Raw genomic sequence first — 19,523 nt, 5'->3', positions numbered from 1 at the left:
CTTTCTGATTGACTGCAGGCGGCTCAGGCTCGGAGAGGTGCAAAGCCTCTCTCACGTTATCAATCAGCAAATCCACCTGGGTAGAAATCTTTGAAGCCTGCTGAGGATCCCAGTCTGAATCAGAGTCAGAGTGGGATGAAACACTCCGGGACCTAAGGGACTCCTGCCTAGACGCCCGTGAGTCATGAGACCGGGTTGGAGACAAACATGGAGGAGAAACTGAGGACTCCAAAGGAGACCTACGCGACCTCTTAGAAGCCGGGCGGGTAGATGCCCCCTGAGACAATTTTTTCAAAACCCCTAAAGAGGCATTAGTGCTTTTGGTAAGTGCCTCCTGACCCCGCAATAATTGTGCTAAGGAGCTCGCAATTATCCCCCACAGAGGACTGCTAGTAGCAGACTCTTTAGTGGATTTAAGATCCTGCAGGATTCCTTCCTCAGGCTCAGAGTCAGACATGCTCCTAGTAAGGATACACGAGGTAGTAAATCAACCGACAAGCTGAGCCTGTAACCCCCTTCAGAGGCCGTGCTAAGTGTGCCTAAAGCCGCAAAAGCCAAACGACTTACCCACCCAGGACCGGCAAACAGTAAGGCCAGGGAAACGCTGTGCACAGGGAGCCTGATCTCAGCCACCAGGAACCCGTGATAAGGCCAGTCCGGAAAACTGCACTGGGAAAACTCCCCAGCGCTAGGGGGGTCACCAGTCAGGAACCTGAGAACTCTCCTCAGCGGTAGGGGGGTTGTCAAGATACTCAGAGACTCTGCCCAGCAGTAGGGGGGTGCATGAGGTCCAAACAGCCAGGTTGCCGTGTGTGACGGCGCCTTCCGAGCAGCCCCCTGCTGCGGGATCGCTGCTTGGCGAAGAAAGGTCCGTACCTTTCTTCGGCGGGGGGCAGATCGGTGTGTGTGACGCCATCAGAGCAACGGCATCACACACGCACCTATGGAGCGCAGCAACGCTACAGCGACCTCTGGCTCGCTATAGCGCCGCTGTGGAGAGGTGTTTGACAGCTCCACAGCGATGCGGGACAGACGCTACAGCGATCCCGGGGCGGCGCTTATCGCCGTCGGGATCGCTGTAGTGTCTGTCAGTGTGACGGTACCTTTAGTCTGTACTGTATATTTAAGGGCTATATAGTGACAAAATCTGTTTTACTGGATTTGCACATGTTGCTTCATTTCTATGTTTAGTGTGTCCTTAATTCTAATGAAATGTAAAGTTTAATATTTAAACTTACCATTTGGATCAATATTAATATCTTCCAATTTCTTCCCTTTAAATTTGGCCATTGTTCCTTTTTCAAGAGCCATCAAAATTTTGCTGATCCTGGCAAGTTGCAAAGTGCCTTCTGGAAGTCTATAATATTGCCGATGCACCCTTATATCATGTCCCATAAAATCTGCCAGTTGGTCTAATTCAGTATCATTTAAGTTTAACACTTTTGATGTAGTGGCAATGTGCTTCCTAAGCCTTGTAGATGAGAGTGCGTTTGGATTTTTTGCTCCACAGTCCTGAGCAAAAAATCTTATGCAATCTGAACCTCTGAAATACGATGATGACATTGGTCTTGCAAAAAAGTAGGGGTTGTCTTCGATCACGCCACATTCTGTCCGCTTCTGTACAAGAAGATCCATCGAGCTCTGCATTGTTGGGGTCAACAGAACTGGGACTTTTCGCCCTCTTTTTCCTTTTATCTCCAGCCTTAAGAAATGGTGGCAAAGTTTTTTCTCCAGTTCGGTAAGTGCAAGTGCCACATCATCGTGCAGATCAGAGGTATCTCGATTAATATAAGTAGTAACCAACATCTTTGAGGCCTCCCCTTCTCGTCTTCTATTAAATAATATGATTTGTGAAAGTGTCACCTTTGAAAGTAGAGCCCAGTTTTTATTTGTAGGATTGGTTTCCAAATTGTTTTTGAATTCATACTGTTTTGTATCGAGGTATAGGTGCATTTTTTTATGTCCTCAGTGAAGGGTAACACTTGTGGAGCGTTCCATTTGGCTTCCATAAGTGTTGTCAATGCTGCGAAGGAAATTAACTCATTCCATCTAGTTTCATAAATTTTTCTAAAATTTCTTGCATTGTCCACCAAAACATTTATCCCATCCATCAGTCCTCTACATTCTAATATACTAGAAATTTTTGTCAAACTATGACCAAGTTTAAGTGCAAGGGAAGGCACTTTAAAAGTATGTCTATCATTGTCATACCCTGCAACCTCTTTCACAGCGTCCACCACATGAAAGAAGTTAGAGGGTATGATGAAATCCTCTACTTTTAACAGCGAGGCATTTGTATTTTTTTTGGCTACTAACAGTAACCGTCCGACTTCCCTGAGCTTTTGCCGAATATATTCATGCTTGTCCAAATCGGACCCAATCTTGTTATAGAACTGCTGTCCTAGCTGCATTATGCAGCTGTCATTTTTTATAGCAGTAAATATCTCGTCTTGCATCATCTTTGTCAGAAGCTTCCAAAAACCACTTTCAATACCTGATGGTACTGGTTGAGCAAAGGCGCACAGAGCCTGAGCTCTATTTTTGCCCGGTTGGTTACTTTTTTTTTTAAGCGGACATTTTTTCATGTGTCGCCACATGTATTTTCTTGCAAAAAGGCCCTGACAGTTGACACAATGCAAGTAGTTTTGGGAAGCTTCGTCTTTCTTTGGTTGCTTACAGGGAACCAAAACTCCAGATCCAGATTGAATTGACGTACAATTATGATGAAAGTTCCCTCTGTTACGGAGGTGCAGAAAATGTAACCTCCTTTCCTTCGAGCACTTGGGGAACATCAGCGCCTGTGCCACTTCAGGCTCATTATTATGAACATGCTCCATGTGTCTTGAAATTTTGCAAAATGCTTTTTCACAATATAAACAGTATTGTTTTTTATTATATACCCTTGTTCCATGTTCTTTATTTGAAACAGCGGGGACCGATACTGGACCAGGCCTCTCGTCTATTTTTTCACCACTGGTGTCACCAGAAAGCACAGCATTTGGGATAGAGTCACCCCTTTTCTCTTTTATGCCTGTTTTGCTTTTCTTCCATGGTCCCGCCTCACTGTTGCTGCTGTCATCTGAACTCTCTTCTGTAAGGTCAGGAACATATTCCGCTTCACTATTATCCAGTGAGTAGTCAGAATCGTCATTATAGCAGCTTATATGTTTCATTTTCTTTAATGAAGGGGGAGAAAAAAAACACAATAGCCATAATAGTACCGACAAAGTTAAATTGACAGGACATTGAAGGCTGCAAAATCTGTAACCTTCCATATCTGGATTCCGCTTTTACAGGCTGAGATAGAGAGGGATAAAGATCTGACCTCTCCATATGCTTTTGTCCCCTCTGAAAATGCAGAAGTGCTGCGGAAAGGTCAGAAGCACAGCACCTGTAAGCAGCAGATTCCCCATAGAGATTGCATGGCACGTTAGCACTCCATATATGGAGCAGTCAGATCTTTATCCCTCAGTATCTCTGCCCACAAAAGCAGAATACACATATAGAAAGCTAGGAACATAGATGTGAACATACCATGCTTCCCCAAAATAAGACCTACCACGAAAATAAGACCTAGTGCATGTCTATGGGGATGGCCAATATAAGGCATCCCCCTGAAAATAAGACCTATTGGGGCCCCGTTCCCCTGGCCACTTCAGCACTCCCACCCCCAAAGCGCTAGACCCCCTGCACTCCCGCCCCCCTTCCCCGCAGGCTTGCCGCGCTCCATCTCATGCTTCTGATTGGGTCTGCACTTCCTGGTAAGCTGATCTGTTCTCCATAAAAACAAAATGGGTCAGCTGACCCGATCAGAGCGCAAAGACTGAAGCACTGAGGCTGATTGCCGTGGAGTGATGTAAATAAGCACTGACTGGGGAAAAGCAAGTTGAGTAAGGGACACTCTGCCGCTGCGGTCATTACTGCGTTCCCCATGCCAGACCCCAGCATTGGTCATGGACGGGGGGAGTGGACAGGTGACTGCCACTGTGGACACTGCTGCTGCACTTCCCCTGCTAAACCCGGGCTGTGCTAGAGGCACAGGGAAAAGAAGCTGCAGGCATTTCCCACACTCAGCTTACATGCGGGTCAACGATTTTTCCCACTTTTTGAGGGTAAAAGTTGGGGGAGGGTCAATTTATACACGAGTATACAGGTTCTTCAAAGTAGCCCCCTTTTACTTTGAACACTCTTGGAATTCTCTTTATGAGCTTCAACAGGTAGTCACCGGAAATGGTTTTCACTTCACAGGTGTGCCCTGTCAGGTTTAATAAGTTTGATTTCTTGCCTTATAAATGGGGTTGGGACCATCAGTTGTGTTGTGCAGAAGTCTGGTAGATGCACAGCTGAGAGTCCTACTGAATAGACTGTTAGAATTTGTATTATGGCCAGAAAAAAGCAGCCAAGTAAAGAAAAACGAGTGGCCATTAGTGATGAGCGAACACTTTGGAGGTTCGTTGATCCGAATAGTTCGTTTGCAACCAATATTTTTAAACAAACTATTCGTCCAAAAAACAAACCTCCAACGAACCTTGCGGTGTGTAAATCGCGTATATACGTGATTTTATTCTGTATTGTGTATGTACTGATGTCGCTGGAGCGGCTCCAGCTGTCATCACAGTCAGCGGAACCGCTCTATGAGCAGGTCAATGCCACACAGAGTTCTAGCAGCAGACACATCTCTACAACAACTGGTAAGAGGAGACTTTGTGCAGCCGCCTTCATGGTAAAATAGCTGCTAGGAGACCACTGCTAAGGACAGGCAACAAGCAGAAGACACTTGTTTGGGTAAAGAACACAAGGAATGGACATTAGACCAGTGGGAATCTGTGTTTTGCTCTGAGGAGTCCAAAATTTGAGATCTTGAGGACCAAACACACCTCCAGGCTGTGTAAGGACTATTTGACCAAGAAGGAGAGTGATGGGGTGCTACGCCAGTTGACCTGCCCTCCACAGTCACCAGACCTGAACCCAATCCAGATGGTTTGGGGTGAGCTGGACCGCAGAGTGAAGAGAAAAGGGCCAACAAGTGCTAAGCATCTCTGGGAACACCTTCAAGATTCTTGGAAGACCATTTTCAGTGACTACCTGTTGAAGCTCATCAAGAGAATGCCAAGCGTGTGCAAAGCAGTCAAATAAAAAAGTGGCTACTTTGAAGAACCTAGAATATAAGACATATTGTCAGTTGTGTCACACTTTTTCGTTAAGTATATAATTCCACATGTGGTAATTCATAGTTTTGATTCCTTCAGTGTGAATGTACAATTTTCAGTCATGAAAATACAGAAAAATCTTTAAATGAGAAGGTGTCTCCAAACTTTTGGACTGTACATGGTAATCACTGAATATTGTTAAATAAAAAGTCTTGTGTACTTTACCTGGGTAGCCTTTCTTGCTGAAGCTCTTGCATCTACTTTCTTATGGCGTGGCTGTGCAACATCAGGGCTAGGGCTATAGCTTTTGTCCACCTCTTGAGAGTTTGCGGAGGAAGAAGCTGGAACAGTTTCTTCAACCTAATTAGGAAAATAGTGAAGAAAAATTATCTTCAAGTCAAGGATTTTCTGCGCACACAAGACTGACATTTTACTGCATAAAACAGACTTATCCAATAACATACAAGCCATTGACAGTATAGTTTGAACTCTACTTTTACCTGGGTAGTCTCTAATGAAGATTTTTTGACTTTCTTATGGCGTGGCTGTGCAACATCAGGGCTAGGGCTATAGCTTTTGTCCACCTCTTGAGAGTTTGGGGAGGAAGAAGCTGGAACGGTTTCTTCAACCTAATTAGGAAAATAGAAAAAATAAGTTCTCCCTCAGCTAATCTTCAAAAACAAGTACAGAACATGAGTACTACATTTACAAATGTCATTGTCCCCACAAGGTCCTTGACCTGAATGTTTTAGGGAAAATGTGTAATATATCTTAGTTGTGCGTCCCCAGAAAGTCTTTAACCTGAAAAGTGTAACCCGTCCCCACACGGTGCAATACCTGAATGTTGTTGGGCAAGTGTGTTAAGTGTCCCCAGAAGGTCCTTGACCTGAAGAGTGCAAGTGTCCCTACAAGTTTAAACCCTTCACGACCTGCACCATATGTATGGCGCTGGTCGGTAAGTGATGGATGCAGCAGGATAGTGAGTCAATCCCACTGCATCCAGTAGCAGACAGCCGCGATCGTGCCATTTAACCCTTTAAATGCTGTTGTCTTTACAGACACCAGCATTACAGAGCTCACCTCTGAGCAACATCTTAGATGACACCAGAGTTGAGTGCGCATTGCAGCTGGGGGCCTTCTGAAGGCCCCCATGGCTGCAAGCCATCGCTGTAAAGGTGGCTTGAGCAATGGCTGCCGAAATAATGGTATAATGCAATGCTTATATGCTCTGTACATGTGTCTTCAATGAGGGAGATGTTGGAACTGTTTAGTTAGGCTGGAAACAGACAGGCATTTTGCCATGCGATGTTCGCATCGCCACCACGCCTGTATGTCCCAGAGTGGCCGGCAGATCACTATCTTTGTGACAGCTTCGTTCAGGAGCCCCGGCGCCACGCAAAACACTTATCTGTTCCCGGCTGTAGTTGTATGTATTTAAAGGAAGGAATAAATCTTATCTTATATCTAAAAAATATATACCTCGTCTCTCCAAGGCCAATCACTATTCCCATAGTTATAGGTTATTTCATCACCCGGGTTGATGTCCCTGATAGCAAACAGGCATAAATGAGGCTTCCCATTGTGAATAAATGTTTTCATTCTACAGTTTGGGCTTTTATGCTCATCGTTTGCTAATCTTCCAAACGAACCATCATCATTTGCTGCATCAATGCTGATTGAGAGACCAGGGGAAAAAAAAAAAGGATACATGAATCTTAGTTCGCAGAAATAGCTGAAGATAATATCAATATATTTCCAATTATTTTAATCGGTATTATGGTTACAGGATAGGATAATCTGATCTGTGGTGGTCTGACCACTGGGAGCCCTTACTGATCACCAGAACGGGGGTTCTGTAAATGCCAACTTCACCAGGTGACAGCGAGGGAACTGGAGGTAAGGTGACTAAAAACTACACCCCCAAGCCCTCAGGAATAGCCCCATAAATGTAGTTTAAGGTTAAAGGGTTATTGTCATGTTTTGGGGGTTTTAACCACTACTTACCTGTTCCTCACTCCAGTCCCGGTGCTCCAGGGGTCCCTCGGGCTTCTGCATTGCATCGGGCTGCTTGTTGCAGCAGCCCGATGTTCTTTGTTTACTTCTGCGGCGCAGCCCCCCTCCGCTTCCGGATTGTGCTGCGCCGTGGTGTCTTCTGGGCCCCGCTCATGTGATCCGCTGTGTCATATGACGTAATATGACACGGCGGAGCCTGGCAAAGACCAGGAAGGGTGGAGACTTTGGTAAGGATAACACCTCCTTAAGGCGGTTTACCTACTTACAAAAGAAGAACCTTGGGACCTCTTGGGAGCACCCGGACCATTGTTAGGAGCTGGTGAGTAGGGTTTTTAAAAAAAAAAAAAACGCATTAGGCGACAATAACCCTTTAAGAGTTATTCTTAATAGGTTTCCTTCAAGCTATAACTTAAAGGACTGTCACGAAAAAAAAAAAAAAATCCACTCCTCTTACCATGTTTCCAATGCATCTGGGCTACCCCGGTCCACAGCGCGGCTGTTCCATGCAGCCCCGGTGGCTGCAGTGCTTGTATAAGCACTGCAGGCACTTTCTGGTTAAGATTGGCACACAGTGCCCCGAGTACGTCTGGGCCGCTGTGCCAGGCTGCATCAGATGAATGAACGCTCAGTGTTTCTTTATCTGATACACCCAACCACAAAGGTCTGCACGGACCGCTTCCAGAGCATGGTAAGCTGAGTGAATTTTTTTGTGTCAGTTCTCCTGTAACCTAAATGAAATAAAAGCTTTAGATAACCATATTTTGTAGTTTTATCAAATACTAGACAAGCAACAAGTTTATTACTTACCACCATAGTTTTTCATTCCACTTAAACTCAAACATAAAAACATGAAGGCAATCTGGGTATTTAACAAGACGCTTCTCTTTTTCGGCCATCGTGATTAACTCCTCTGTATTCAAGGACAAAATCCCCTTTTTCCATTGGGCATAAAGCAAACACTCCCCTTCCTACAAAATTTGTCATATTGGGGGAAGATGGTGGAAAAAAAAGTGCCAGTCAGTCAAATACATGATAAAATAGGGCTAATTTAGCGCTAGAACACACGGCTTTTTTTCTTGGGCCAAAATCGATTTTCAGGTTTTTTTTCCCCCACATGCATTGAGAATTCTCAGTAGAGAAAAAAAAACACGTGTGTATAGAAATTAACGCAAATTTTATAGAACATGGCAAGTTTTTTTTACCCGCGATTTTCACTGGCGAATTTCGCAGGTAAAAAAAAAGCAAATGTGTTTTAACCCATAGAAAACAATGGGCAACGAATCTAGCTGCAAAAAAAAGCTGGAAAAAAAAGCCCGTGTGTTCTGGTCCTTATGCAAAATTTAAACCTCAACGTACCTTTAGATTTATTTATGAATTTTATGGTCAATTCATCTTTGTCCTTATATTGTAGAATATGCGATATGGCATCCTTTTCTGGATTTATTTTTCTTCTACTCATTGCAAAATTGGATCTAGAGAAAGTAAATTTTAATAGCTTTATTCATAGTATGTCGGAGTCCATTTAGGAGTTGTTAAAAAAAGTGGTCCGACTCCTAAAATACATAGTACCGTATATACTCGAGTATAAGCCGACCCGACTATAAGCCGACCCGACTATAAGCACTTACTGTACTTACTTTTGCCTCAAAAAGTGGTAAAACATATTGACGCGAGTACAAGCCTAGGGTGTGAAATGCAGCAGCTACTGGGAAATTTCAAAATAAAAATACAGTAGATAGCAATAAAATAACATTGAGGCAGAGAAGGTATAAGAGGACTACAACTCCCAGCCTGACCAGGGTGTTGTTACATATTATAGGAAGTATAAGGGGAGAGGACCGCAACTCCCAGCCACTACCCTCCACTATGTAATGCAGCTCCTTCCCCTCTAGCTGCCCTGCTAGCACTGACATGGACACCAGCTGGTCAGTGCCCTCTGCTGCTACATACCCTGGTAGAAGCAGCCATGGGTGTGTGTGTATATATATATATATATATGGACTTTTTCAGCATAAAAAATGGGCTGAAAAACTTATACGCGACTATATACAGTATATTGGATCCAGTTAGTTCAAAACAGTATAACGTTTTTCTGTAGGCTAGAAAAAGATATAAATTAGGCTGTATTCACAATACCGTGAATACCGCCGTATATACGGCGTTTTTTTGCAGTCACCATAGACTTCTATGAGTTCACCTTGGGCCCCCCTGCGCACTACCAATCGGGGATATAGCTATGTTTCGTGCTAGCAGCGGGCACACATCACGCAGCGTTGTGGTTTGTGACATACTTGTGACGCACACGATGCGACCAGTCCCTGCACACAGCGGCTGGATGCATCGTGTCTCGCTGTCAGATGCGGGACCACCGCAGGAGTCGCGCGAGGAGAGACTCCCCTCATTCGACTTCCAGGAGGGGTGACGCGTCGCGTCAGAAGATATGACATGGCACCCGACAACGCTTAAACATATAAAAGACAGGAAAAAAAAACACACACTAGTAGCACTGCTTCTAGAGGGAAAGAATAGTAGGTGGATCAATCTCCCAGATGGAGGGCGCAGGTATATAGCTCCGTTGGTGTGACCAAGGAGTAATGGAATCATTAGCAATTAGGATAAAAAACAAGCGCTCAGTGTCCAGCTACTTACTTCACCGAGGGACAATCGTTACAATCGTCCCTCACGCCGGGTTGCAGAGTAGAATACTGTTCGGAGGCTGGATACTTCAAAAATTATTTGGGCAAATACATTTGACAAAGAGGGGCACAGAACCCCTTGAAACGTTATGTGCTGAAATCTACCTTGAAATAAAGAATAATTTTTGAAGTATCCAGCCTCCGAACAGTATTCTACTCTGCAACCCAGCGTGAGGGACGATTGTAACAATTGTCCCTCGGTGAAGTAAGTAGCTGGACACTGAGCGCTTGTTTTTTATGACAACGCTTAAACATCACACATCGGGCGCCCGTTACGGTGAGCGTCACAATGTGTGACACCACCCTAAGAGACCCCTGGGTGGCTATTCTGGTGTCATCAACAGTTAGGCCATGTTCACACTGGGCGGAATACAGCCGTATTTTTCAGTCGGAATTGACTGCTAGAATTCCGCCGGTAAGTCCGATGCACTGCTTTTGACATCGGATTTACTGGCGGAATTTGATTGCGCAAAATTGCCCGACAATTGACCTCAATGGAGTTCCGCGACGTAACAGAAAAAAAAAAAAAATCAAGAACATGCAGCAGAATGAAAAATCCGACAAAGCGGCCAAATCTGGACGGAAAATTCCGCCGGAAAGTGTGACCAGGAATTTTACTGTTTAACATTGCCGCCTATGGCTTAATCCGGTTTAAAAATCAGTCAGACAATTCCGACTGAAAATTCCGACAGAAAGATCTGGCTCAATTCCGCCAAGTGTGAACCTAGCCTTAGGCTGTATTCACACTGACGTGAATACAGCCGTAATACGAGAACATACTAAAAAGCATGAAGAAAAAGAATGAAGAAAAAGCATGAACAATATTTTCTATGGAAATAAATGGAGAAATTTCCTGAGCCAAAAACTCCGCTTTATAGTAACTTTCCTGAGCAAGATACGTGGGGAATTAACATGATATATGTGTAGTATATAGTGTAATGCATATATAATTATATACAGGATATACCAGGTTATACAGCATGCTACATATCACTATATACAGGAGATGTATAACTTATACCAGCTGTACATATATAATCATATACAGGAGATACCAGGTTATACAGCATGCTACATATCACTATATACAGGAGATACCAGGTTATACAGCATGCTACATATCACTATATACAGGAGATACCAGGTTATACAGCATGCTACATATCACTATATACAGGAGATACCAGGTTATACAGCATGCTACATATCACTATATACAGGAGATACCAGGTTATACAGCATGCTACATATCACTATATACAGGAGATACCAGGTTATACTGCATTTATACAACAATGTTAGGCGGGCACCACCGCCAGGGATCACCTATAGCATGCTGCAAAGGCATAACATACAAGCAAAAAGAGAAAGAAGCAGCATGCATAAAGAAAGGGATCACCAAAAGATCAAAAAATGATACAAAATTTATTAGGTCACACTTTTAACACTGCAAACATAGTTAAAACCAATTAAAATTGCACAACACAGCAAAGAATGAAACCACAGACCCAAGATAAGGTCATACCTCAATGCCACCCCAAGAACAGATAGATAAAATACATATTATCATTAGTCCATAAATGGCTATGTCCCACCATAATGTGTATATCAAATATAGCAGCGGTTTAGATGGAGGCACAAGAGAAAAATAATCAAAGAGTCACAGATACCACATTGACCCATAAAGTAGTATCCCTAAGGGTTAAGAATACCGAAAGATATGGTGCCCTATACAACCTGCGGCTGTTAGTAGAAGCTTCCAGGGAGGTGTCCCTTATGGAGCACAACAATGCAATGGAAGATGGTGATACAAATGGGGTGGCACTGGGCACAGAAGCCCAACGCGTGTCGCCAGTAATGCTGGCTTCCTCAGGGGCAGTGCATGCAGTGACCGTGTTAAAATCCTTAAATACCTTATTAATCAGAAACAGACCGTACACAGCTGGGAGCCGAGGGTAAGTTCGCCGGGTCCACGAGGCCAGCATATCGATAAGAGACCGGAAATAGCCAGAGACGCCTGCATCTGCGCAGAGGGAAAGGGGCAGCCTCCGTTCCACAGCGTCCATTCAGACCACAAGTGCGCACGCGCCGTAAGGCGCACGCGCAGTGGACCCAAGACGGCCACAGAACAAACAGGAGGCGCCCTACCAAATGCCCTCATGTTAGCGCCTGCGTGGTATGGCGTCTGAAATCAGGGCTCCTGTCCCAAGATGTCCGCCCAAGGCCCAGTGCGCACGCGCAAATGGCGCATGCGCAATGGGCCGAGAACGGACACAAAGGGGAGGACCAATAAAAAGAGGGAAAATTCAATGGTGTTACTAAGTGTGGGCAAAATAAATCCCCAAAGAAAAGGTATTTGAATGTAAAGATGAGGACATAACCGCTGCCCATATAAGTCAAAGCATGGGCGTGGGTAAAAATGTCCCACACAAATAGGCTTACATATAATAGACAATACGTAGGAGACCATTATATAGCAGGAGCACAGAGTCAGTTGTAAAGCTAGAGAGTACAATTATATGCACATATTATGAAAACCATGGTTTTCAACGGATAGAACACAGTTCATCCGTAAAAAGAGATATTGTTAAATATACATATATTACTATTCAACAATGGCTAAATAATCGTATCACCATATAGATTAGGGGGAAAAAAAAAAAAAAAAAAAAAAAAAAAAGAAAGAAATTTAATTATTGCACATTATTGCATTCTCTAAAGTTGTTTATAATAACCAGTAAAAAGCAATTCCTCATTAAGTCCATGAGGGGTGAGACTATTCAAGTTATGGATCCATTTAGATTCACATCTAAGTAGTTTCCTAACTACATCTCCACCTCGGATATTCAATGGAATTTCCTCAAGCCCCATCACTTTCAGTCCCTTAGTCCGTCCATTGTGAAAGTCTAAAAAGTGAGCAGCGACAGACGAGATGCCCTTGCCCTTTTCACGATCCCTGAATGCCATGGAAATATTTGACAGATGTTGCTGTGTTCTCCTTCGTAGTTCTTGAGTGGTCTGTCCCACGTAGATCTTCGGACAATCACAGATCAGGGCATAAACCAGTGAGCGGGTCTTGCAATTAAAGAATACCTTTTTAGGTGAAATCTGGAAGGGAGAGACAGTGAGTGATAAACCATCCTGGGCCACCATATACTGACAAACATTGCAATTGCCACAAGGGAAGGTGCCAAAAATCCTAGTTCCCCTATTAAGCCTGGTTGTTGGACGCACATAATGGCTGTGGCAAAGCAAGTCTTTTAGATTTTTTGCCCGTCGGGCTATAAGTTTAGGAGTGGCTGAAATATGAGGAATTAGCCTAGGCTCACTCAATAGAGTGCCCCAGCTCCGATCTAGAATTTTATAAATATCTCGCCATTGATTATTATAGGTGGTCACAATACCCAGAGGTGTGCTGGACTCACGTATCTGTCTCTGAAGTAGGTCCGGGCGTGGGCAGGTCCTAGCCCTCTGAAAAGCGGAGGAGATAGCTCTCTTCGGGTATCCCCGATGCTTGAAGCGATCTGTCAACTTTTTAGCTTCATGCTGGAAATCAGACGTCAAACTACAGTTCCTCTTCAGTCGTAGGAATTGGCCGGTCGGAATGCCATCTTTTAAATGCCTAGGATGAAAACTTGAGTAGTGTAGTAAGCTGTTTGTCGCCGTCGGTTTCCGATAAAGAGTAGTGACAACATACGAACCTTCCAAGCTCAATTTTAAATCCAGGAATTCAGCTGAGGTCCGTGATATATGCGATGTAAGTTTAATGTTAAGAGGATTGTTGTTTAAATCAGCGATAAACTGGTTGCAGTCCTCCTCTGTACCTGTCCAAAACATAACAACGTCGTCAATAAAACGGAGCCATGTGTGGCACCTTTCCTGGAATAACGCGTGTTTGTAAACCACTACCTCCTCCCACCATCCTAAGAACAAATTCGCATAGGATGGTGCACACCGTGCCCCCATGGCAGTACCCTTAATCTGTCTGTAAAAACTCCTGTCAAAAACAAAATAGTTTTTGTCAAGGACAAAGAACAAAAGGTCCAGTAAAAATTGATCATGTTCTCTGTTCCCTGTGGTGTTCAGGTCCAGAAAAAAGGAGACCGCTTCTAGTCCAAGATCATGATTGATACTAGTGTACAGAGACTCAACATCTAAAGTGATCAGAATTGTGTCTGGGGGTAGGCACAAGTCTTTAAGGAGTTGGATCAAATGTGTTGAGTCCCTTAGAAAAGATCTAAGTGCCATGGCCAACGGTTGTAAGAAGAAATCTATATAAGTGCACGGTTTCTCAAAAAGACCATTAATACCGGACACTATTGGCCTACCTGGAGGATTGACCAAGGACTTGTGCACCTTCGGAAGAAGGTAGAAGGTAGGTACTACAGGCGAGTCCGTTGTGAGGAAATCCACTTCCTTTTTATTCAAGATACCACGGCATAAAGCTCGTCCAATAAGCTGATCAAGTTTCCCTTTATTCCTACGACTGAAGAGGAACTGTAGTTTGACGTCTGATTTCCAGCATGAAGCTAAAAAGTTGACAGATCGCTTCAAGCATCGGGGATACCCGAAGAGAGCTATCTCCTCCGCTTTTCAGAGGGCTAGGACCTGCCCACGCCCGGACCTACTTCAGAGACAGATACGTGAGTCCAGCACACCTCTGGGTATTGTGACCACCTATAATAATCAATGGCGAGATATTTATAAAATTCTAGATCGGAGCTGGGGCACTCTATTGAGTGAGCCTAGGCTAATTCCTCATATTTCAGCCACTCCTAAACTTATAGCCCGACGGGCAAAAAATCTAAAAGACTTGCTTTGCCACAGCCATTATGTGCGTCCAACAACCAGGCTTAATAGGGGAACTAGGATTTTTGGCACCTTCCCTTGTGGCAATTGCAATGTTTGTCAGTATATGGTGGCCCAGGATGGTTTATCACTCACTGTCTCTCCCTTCCAGATTTCACCTAAAAAGGTATTCTTTAATTGCAAGACCCGCTCACTGGTTTATGCCCTGATCTGTGATTGTCCGAAGATCTACGTGGGACAGACCACTCAAGAACTACGAAGGAGAACACAGCAACATCTGTCAAATATTTCCATGGCATTCAGGGATCGTGAAAAGGGCAAGGGCATCTCGTCTGTCGCTGCTCACTTTTTAGACTTTCACAATGGACGGACTAAGGGACTGAAAGTGATGGGGCTTGAGGAAATTCCATTGAATATCCGAGGTGGAGATGTAGTTAGGAAACTACTTAGATGTGAATCTAAATGGATCCATAACTTGAATAGTCTCACCCCTCATGGACTTAATGAGGAATTGCTTTTTACTGGTTATTATAAACAACTTTAGAGAATGCAATAATGTGCAATAATTAAATTTCTTTCTTTTTTTTTTTTTTTTTTTTTTTTTTTTTTTTTTTTTTTTTCCCCCTAATCTATATGGTGATACGATTATTTAGCCATTGTTGAATAGTAATATATGTATATTTAACAATATCTCTTTTTACGGATGAACTGTGTTCTATCCGTTGAAAACCATGGTTTTCATAATATGTGCATATAATTGTACTCTCTAGCTTTACAACTGACTCTGTGCTCCTGCTATATAATGGTCTCCTACGTATTGTCTATTATATGTAAGCCTATTTGTGTGGGACATTTTTACCCACGCCCATGCTTTGACTTATATGGGCAGCGGTTATGTCCTCATCTTTACATTCAAATACCTTTTCTTTGGGGATTTATTTTGCCCACACTTAGTAACACCATTGAATTTTCCCTCTTTTTATTGGTCCTCCCCTTTGTGTCCGTTCTCGGCCCATTGCGCATGCGCCATTTGCGCGTGCGCACTGGGCCTTGGGCGGACATCTTGGGACAGGAGCCCTGATTTCAGACGCCATACCACGCAGGCGCTAACATGAGGGCATTTGGTAGGGCGCCTCCTGTTTGTTCTGTGGCCGTCTTGGGTCCACTGCGCGTGCGCCTTACGGCGCGTGCGCACTTGTGGTCTGAATGGACGCTGTGGAACGGAGGCTGCCCCTTTCCCTCTGCGCAGATGCAGGCGTCTCTGGCTATTTCCGGTCTCTTATCGATATGCTGGCCTCGTGGACCCGGCGAACTTACCCTCGGCTCCCAGCTGTGTACGGTCTGTTTCTGATTAATAAGGTATTTAAGGATTTTAACACGGTCACTGCATGCACTGCCCCTGAGGAAGCCAGCATTACTGGCGACACGCGTTGGGCTTCTGTGCCCAGTGCCACCCCATTTGTATCACCATCTTCCATTGCATTGTTGTGCTCCATAAGGGACACCTCCCTGGAAGCTTCTACTAACAGCCGCAGGTTGTATAGGGCACCATATCTTTCGGTATTCTTAACCCTTAGGGATACTACTTTATGGGTCAATGTGGTATCTGTGACTCTTTGATTATTTTTCTCTTGTGCCTCCATCTAAACCGCTGCTATATTTGATATACACATTATGGTGGGACATAGCCATTTATGGACTAATGATAATATGTATTTTATCTATCTGTTCTTGGGGTGGCATTGAGGTATGACCTTATCTTGGGTCTGTGGTTTCATTCTTTGCTGTGTTGTGCAATTTTAATTGGTTTTAACTATGTTTGCAGTGTTAAAAGTGTGACCTAATAAATTTTGTATCATTTTTTGATCTTTTGGTGATCCCTTTCTTTATGCATGCTGCTTCTTTCTCTTTTTGCTTGTAGGTTATACTGCATGCTACATATCACTATATACAGGAGATACCAGGTTATACAGCATGCTACATATCACTATATACAGGAGATACCAGGTTATACAGCATGCTACATATCACTATATACAGGAGATACCAGGTTATACAGCATGCTACATATCACTATATACAGGAGATACCAGGTTATACAGCATGCTACATATCACTATATACAGGAGATACCAGGTTATACAGCATGCTACATATCACTATATACAGGAGATACCAGGTTATACAGCATGCTACATATCACTATATACAGGAGATACCAGGTTATACAGCATGCTACATATCACTATATACAGGAGATACCAGGTTATACAGCATGCTACATATCACTATATACAGGAGATACCAGGTTATACCAGCATGCCCCATATCACTATATACAGGAGATGTATAACTTATACCAGCTGTACATATATAATTATATACAGGAGATACCAGGTTATACCAGCATGCTCCATATCACTATATACAGGAGATGTATAACTTATACCAGCTGTACATATATAATCATATACAGGAGATATCAGGTTATACCAGCATGCTCCATATCACTATATACAGGAGATATACAATTTATACCAGCTGTACATATATAATCATATACAGGAGATACCAGGTTATACAGCATGCTACATATCACTATATACAGGAGATGTACAGGGTCCCAACACCTTGGAAGACCTAAGGAACAATATTGAAGCTGAAATTGGCAGAATACCAGTGGACATGCTTGTTAGAGTTTATGAAAACTTCAGAAAACGTATGCAGCAGTGTGTGGATAGCGAAGGTCGACATTTGCCAGATACACTATTTAAAACCATGTAATTTAACATTTCCATTACTGTTCAGTATAATTAAAATATAAAATAAATTTTTCTAATGATCATAATTTTTTTATTTCATTCCCAAATCTGCAAATTACCGCGCTCCACCCTGTATATTCCATATACCCAGCTTTCTAGTAACCTTCCTGAGCAGAGCATTGCACCCCAGCATTGATCCCTCATCGCTAACGTAGCTGCATGTAGACTTGTGTTGATCTATGCCAGGGGTCAGGAACCTTTTTGGCTAAGAGAGCCGTAAACGCCACATATTTTGAAATATAATTCCGCGAGAGCCGTACAATATGTTTAAAGGGCCATTGACAGATCAATCGCTCCAATGTTCACTTAGTACAGCAAGGAATGCTCCTCCCTACTGTATAAAGCCACAACTGGACTGAAACAATGGTAATTAGCAGTAAAAAAAATTAAATAAATAACTTACATTGTGAGCTTGCGATGCATGACATCAGTCCAGCAGTCTGGCTTCTTCTTTTTCCTGCGCATAACTGGAAGCTGGCATTCTTCCCACCTGATGTTGAGAGAATGCCAGCTTTGAGGCATTCGCAGAAGAAGCTGGAATGTTGGACATGTCACACAACGCATTGTCAGTTATGTCAATTATCTATTTTATTATTTTACAGCGAATTATTGTTTAGGTCCAGCGGTGGCTTAGTGCAGCAGAGAGGAACACTCCTTGGTGTACTAAGTGACCGCAGTGTATATATACAGGACAGGAGGAGTGGTACTGTACAGTGTATATATACAGGACAGGAGGAGTGGTACTGTACAGTGTATATATACAGGACAGGAGGAGTGGTACTGTGCAGTGTATATATACAGGACAGGAGGAGTGGTACTGTACAGTGTATATATACAGGACAGGAGAAGAGGTACTGTGCAGTGTATATATACAGGACAGGAGGAGTGGTACTGTACAGTGTATATATACAGGACAGGAGGAGTGGTACTGTACAGTGTATATATACAGGACAGGAGGAGTGGTACTGTACAGTGTATATATACAGGACAGGAGAAGAGGTACTGTGCAGTGTATATATACAGGACAGGAGGAGTGGTACTGTACAGTGTATATATACAGGACAGGAGGAGTGGTACTGTACAGTGTATATATACAGGACAGGAGGAGTGGTACTGTGCAGTGTATATATACAGGGGAGAGGTACTGTGCGGTGTATATATACAGGACGAGTGGTACTGTGCAGTGTATATACAGGACAGGAGGAGTGGTACTGTGCAGTGTATATACAGGACAGGAGGAGTGGTACTGTGCAGTGTATATATACAGGAGGAGTGGTACTGTACAGTGTATATATACAGGACAGGAGGAGTGGTACTGTACAGTGTATATATACAGGACAGGAGGAGTGGTACTGTACAGTGTATATATACAGGACAGGAGAAGAGGTACTGTGCAGTGTATATATACAGGACAGGAGGAGTGGTACTGTACAGTGTATATATACAGGACAGGAGAAGAGGTACTGTGCAGTGTATATATACAGGACAGGAGGAGTGGTACTGTACAGTGTATATATACAGGACAGGAGGAGTGGTACTGTACAGTGTATATATACAGGACAGGAGGAGTGGTACTGTACAGTGTATATATACAGGACAGGAGAAGTGGTACTGTGCAGTGTATATATACAGGACAGGAGGAGTGGTACTGTGCAGTGTATATATACAGGACAGGAGGAGTGGTACTGTACAGTGTATATATACAGGACAGGAGAAGTGGTACTGTGCAGTGTATATATACAGGACAGGAGGAGTGGTACTGTACAGTGTATATATACAGGACAGGAGAAGAGGTACTGTGCAGTGTATATATATACAGGACAGGAGGAGTGGTACTGTACAGTGTATATATACAGGACAGGAGGAGTGGTACTGTACAGTGTATATATACAGGACAGGAGGAGTGGTACTGTGCAGTGTATATATACAGGACAGGAGGAGTGGTACTGTGCAGTGTATATATACAGGACAGGAGGAGTGGTACTGTGCAGTGTATATATACAGGACAGGAGGAGTGGTACTGTACAGTGTAT

At 43.5% G+C, this 19,523-nt stretch overlaps 1 protein-coding gene across 1 annotated transcript in view; it reads right to left on the bottom strand.

The window, feature by feature from the left end:
• Nucleotides 1–781: 781 nt before the first annotated feature.
• Nucleotides 782–19,523, bottom strand: part of LOC143804702 (uncharacterized) — a 24,616-nt gene continuing 5,874 nt past the window's right edge. Inside the window, exons 2-7 of the mRNA XM_077283064.1 lie at nucleotides 8,520–8,635; nucleotides 7,971–8,131; nucleotides 6,630–6,822; nucleotides 5,651–5,779; nucleotides 5,376–5,510; nucleotides 782–3,176 (exon numbers count right to left, since the gene is read on the bottom strand). Coding sequence (XP_077139179.1) covers nucleotides 1,860–3,176; nucleotides 5,376–5,510; nucleotides 5,651–5,779; nucleotides 6,630–6,822; nucleotides 7,971–8,059 — 1,863 coding nt within the window. The 5' untranslated portion in view covers nucleotides 8,060–8,131; nucleotides 8,520–8,635 and the 3' untranslated portion in view covers nucleotides 782–1,859. The remainder of the gene's footprint in view (nucleotides 3,177–5,375; nucleotides 5,511–5,650; nucleotides 5,780–6,629; nucleotides 6,823–7,970; nucleotides 8,132–8,519; nucleotides 8,636–19,523) is intronic.

Source organism: Ranitomeya variabilis, chromosome 2, assembly GCF_051348905.1.
Source record: "Ranitomeya variabilis isolate aRanVar5 chromosome 2, aRanVar5.hap1, whole genome shotgun sequence".
Lineage (NCBI taxonomy): Eukaryota > Metazoa > Chordata > Amphibia > Anura > Dendrobatidae > Ranitomeya > Ranitomeya variabilis.
Note: the sequence above shows the minus strand (reverse complement) of the source record. Positions and strands in the feature narration are given on the sequence as shown.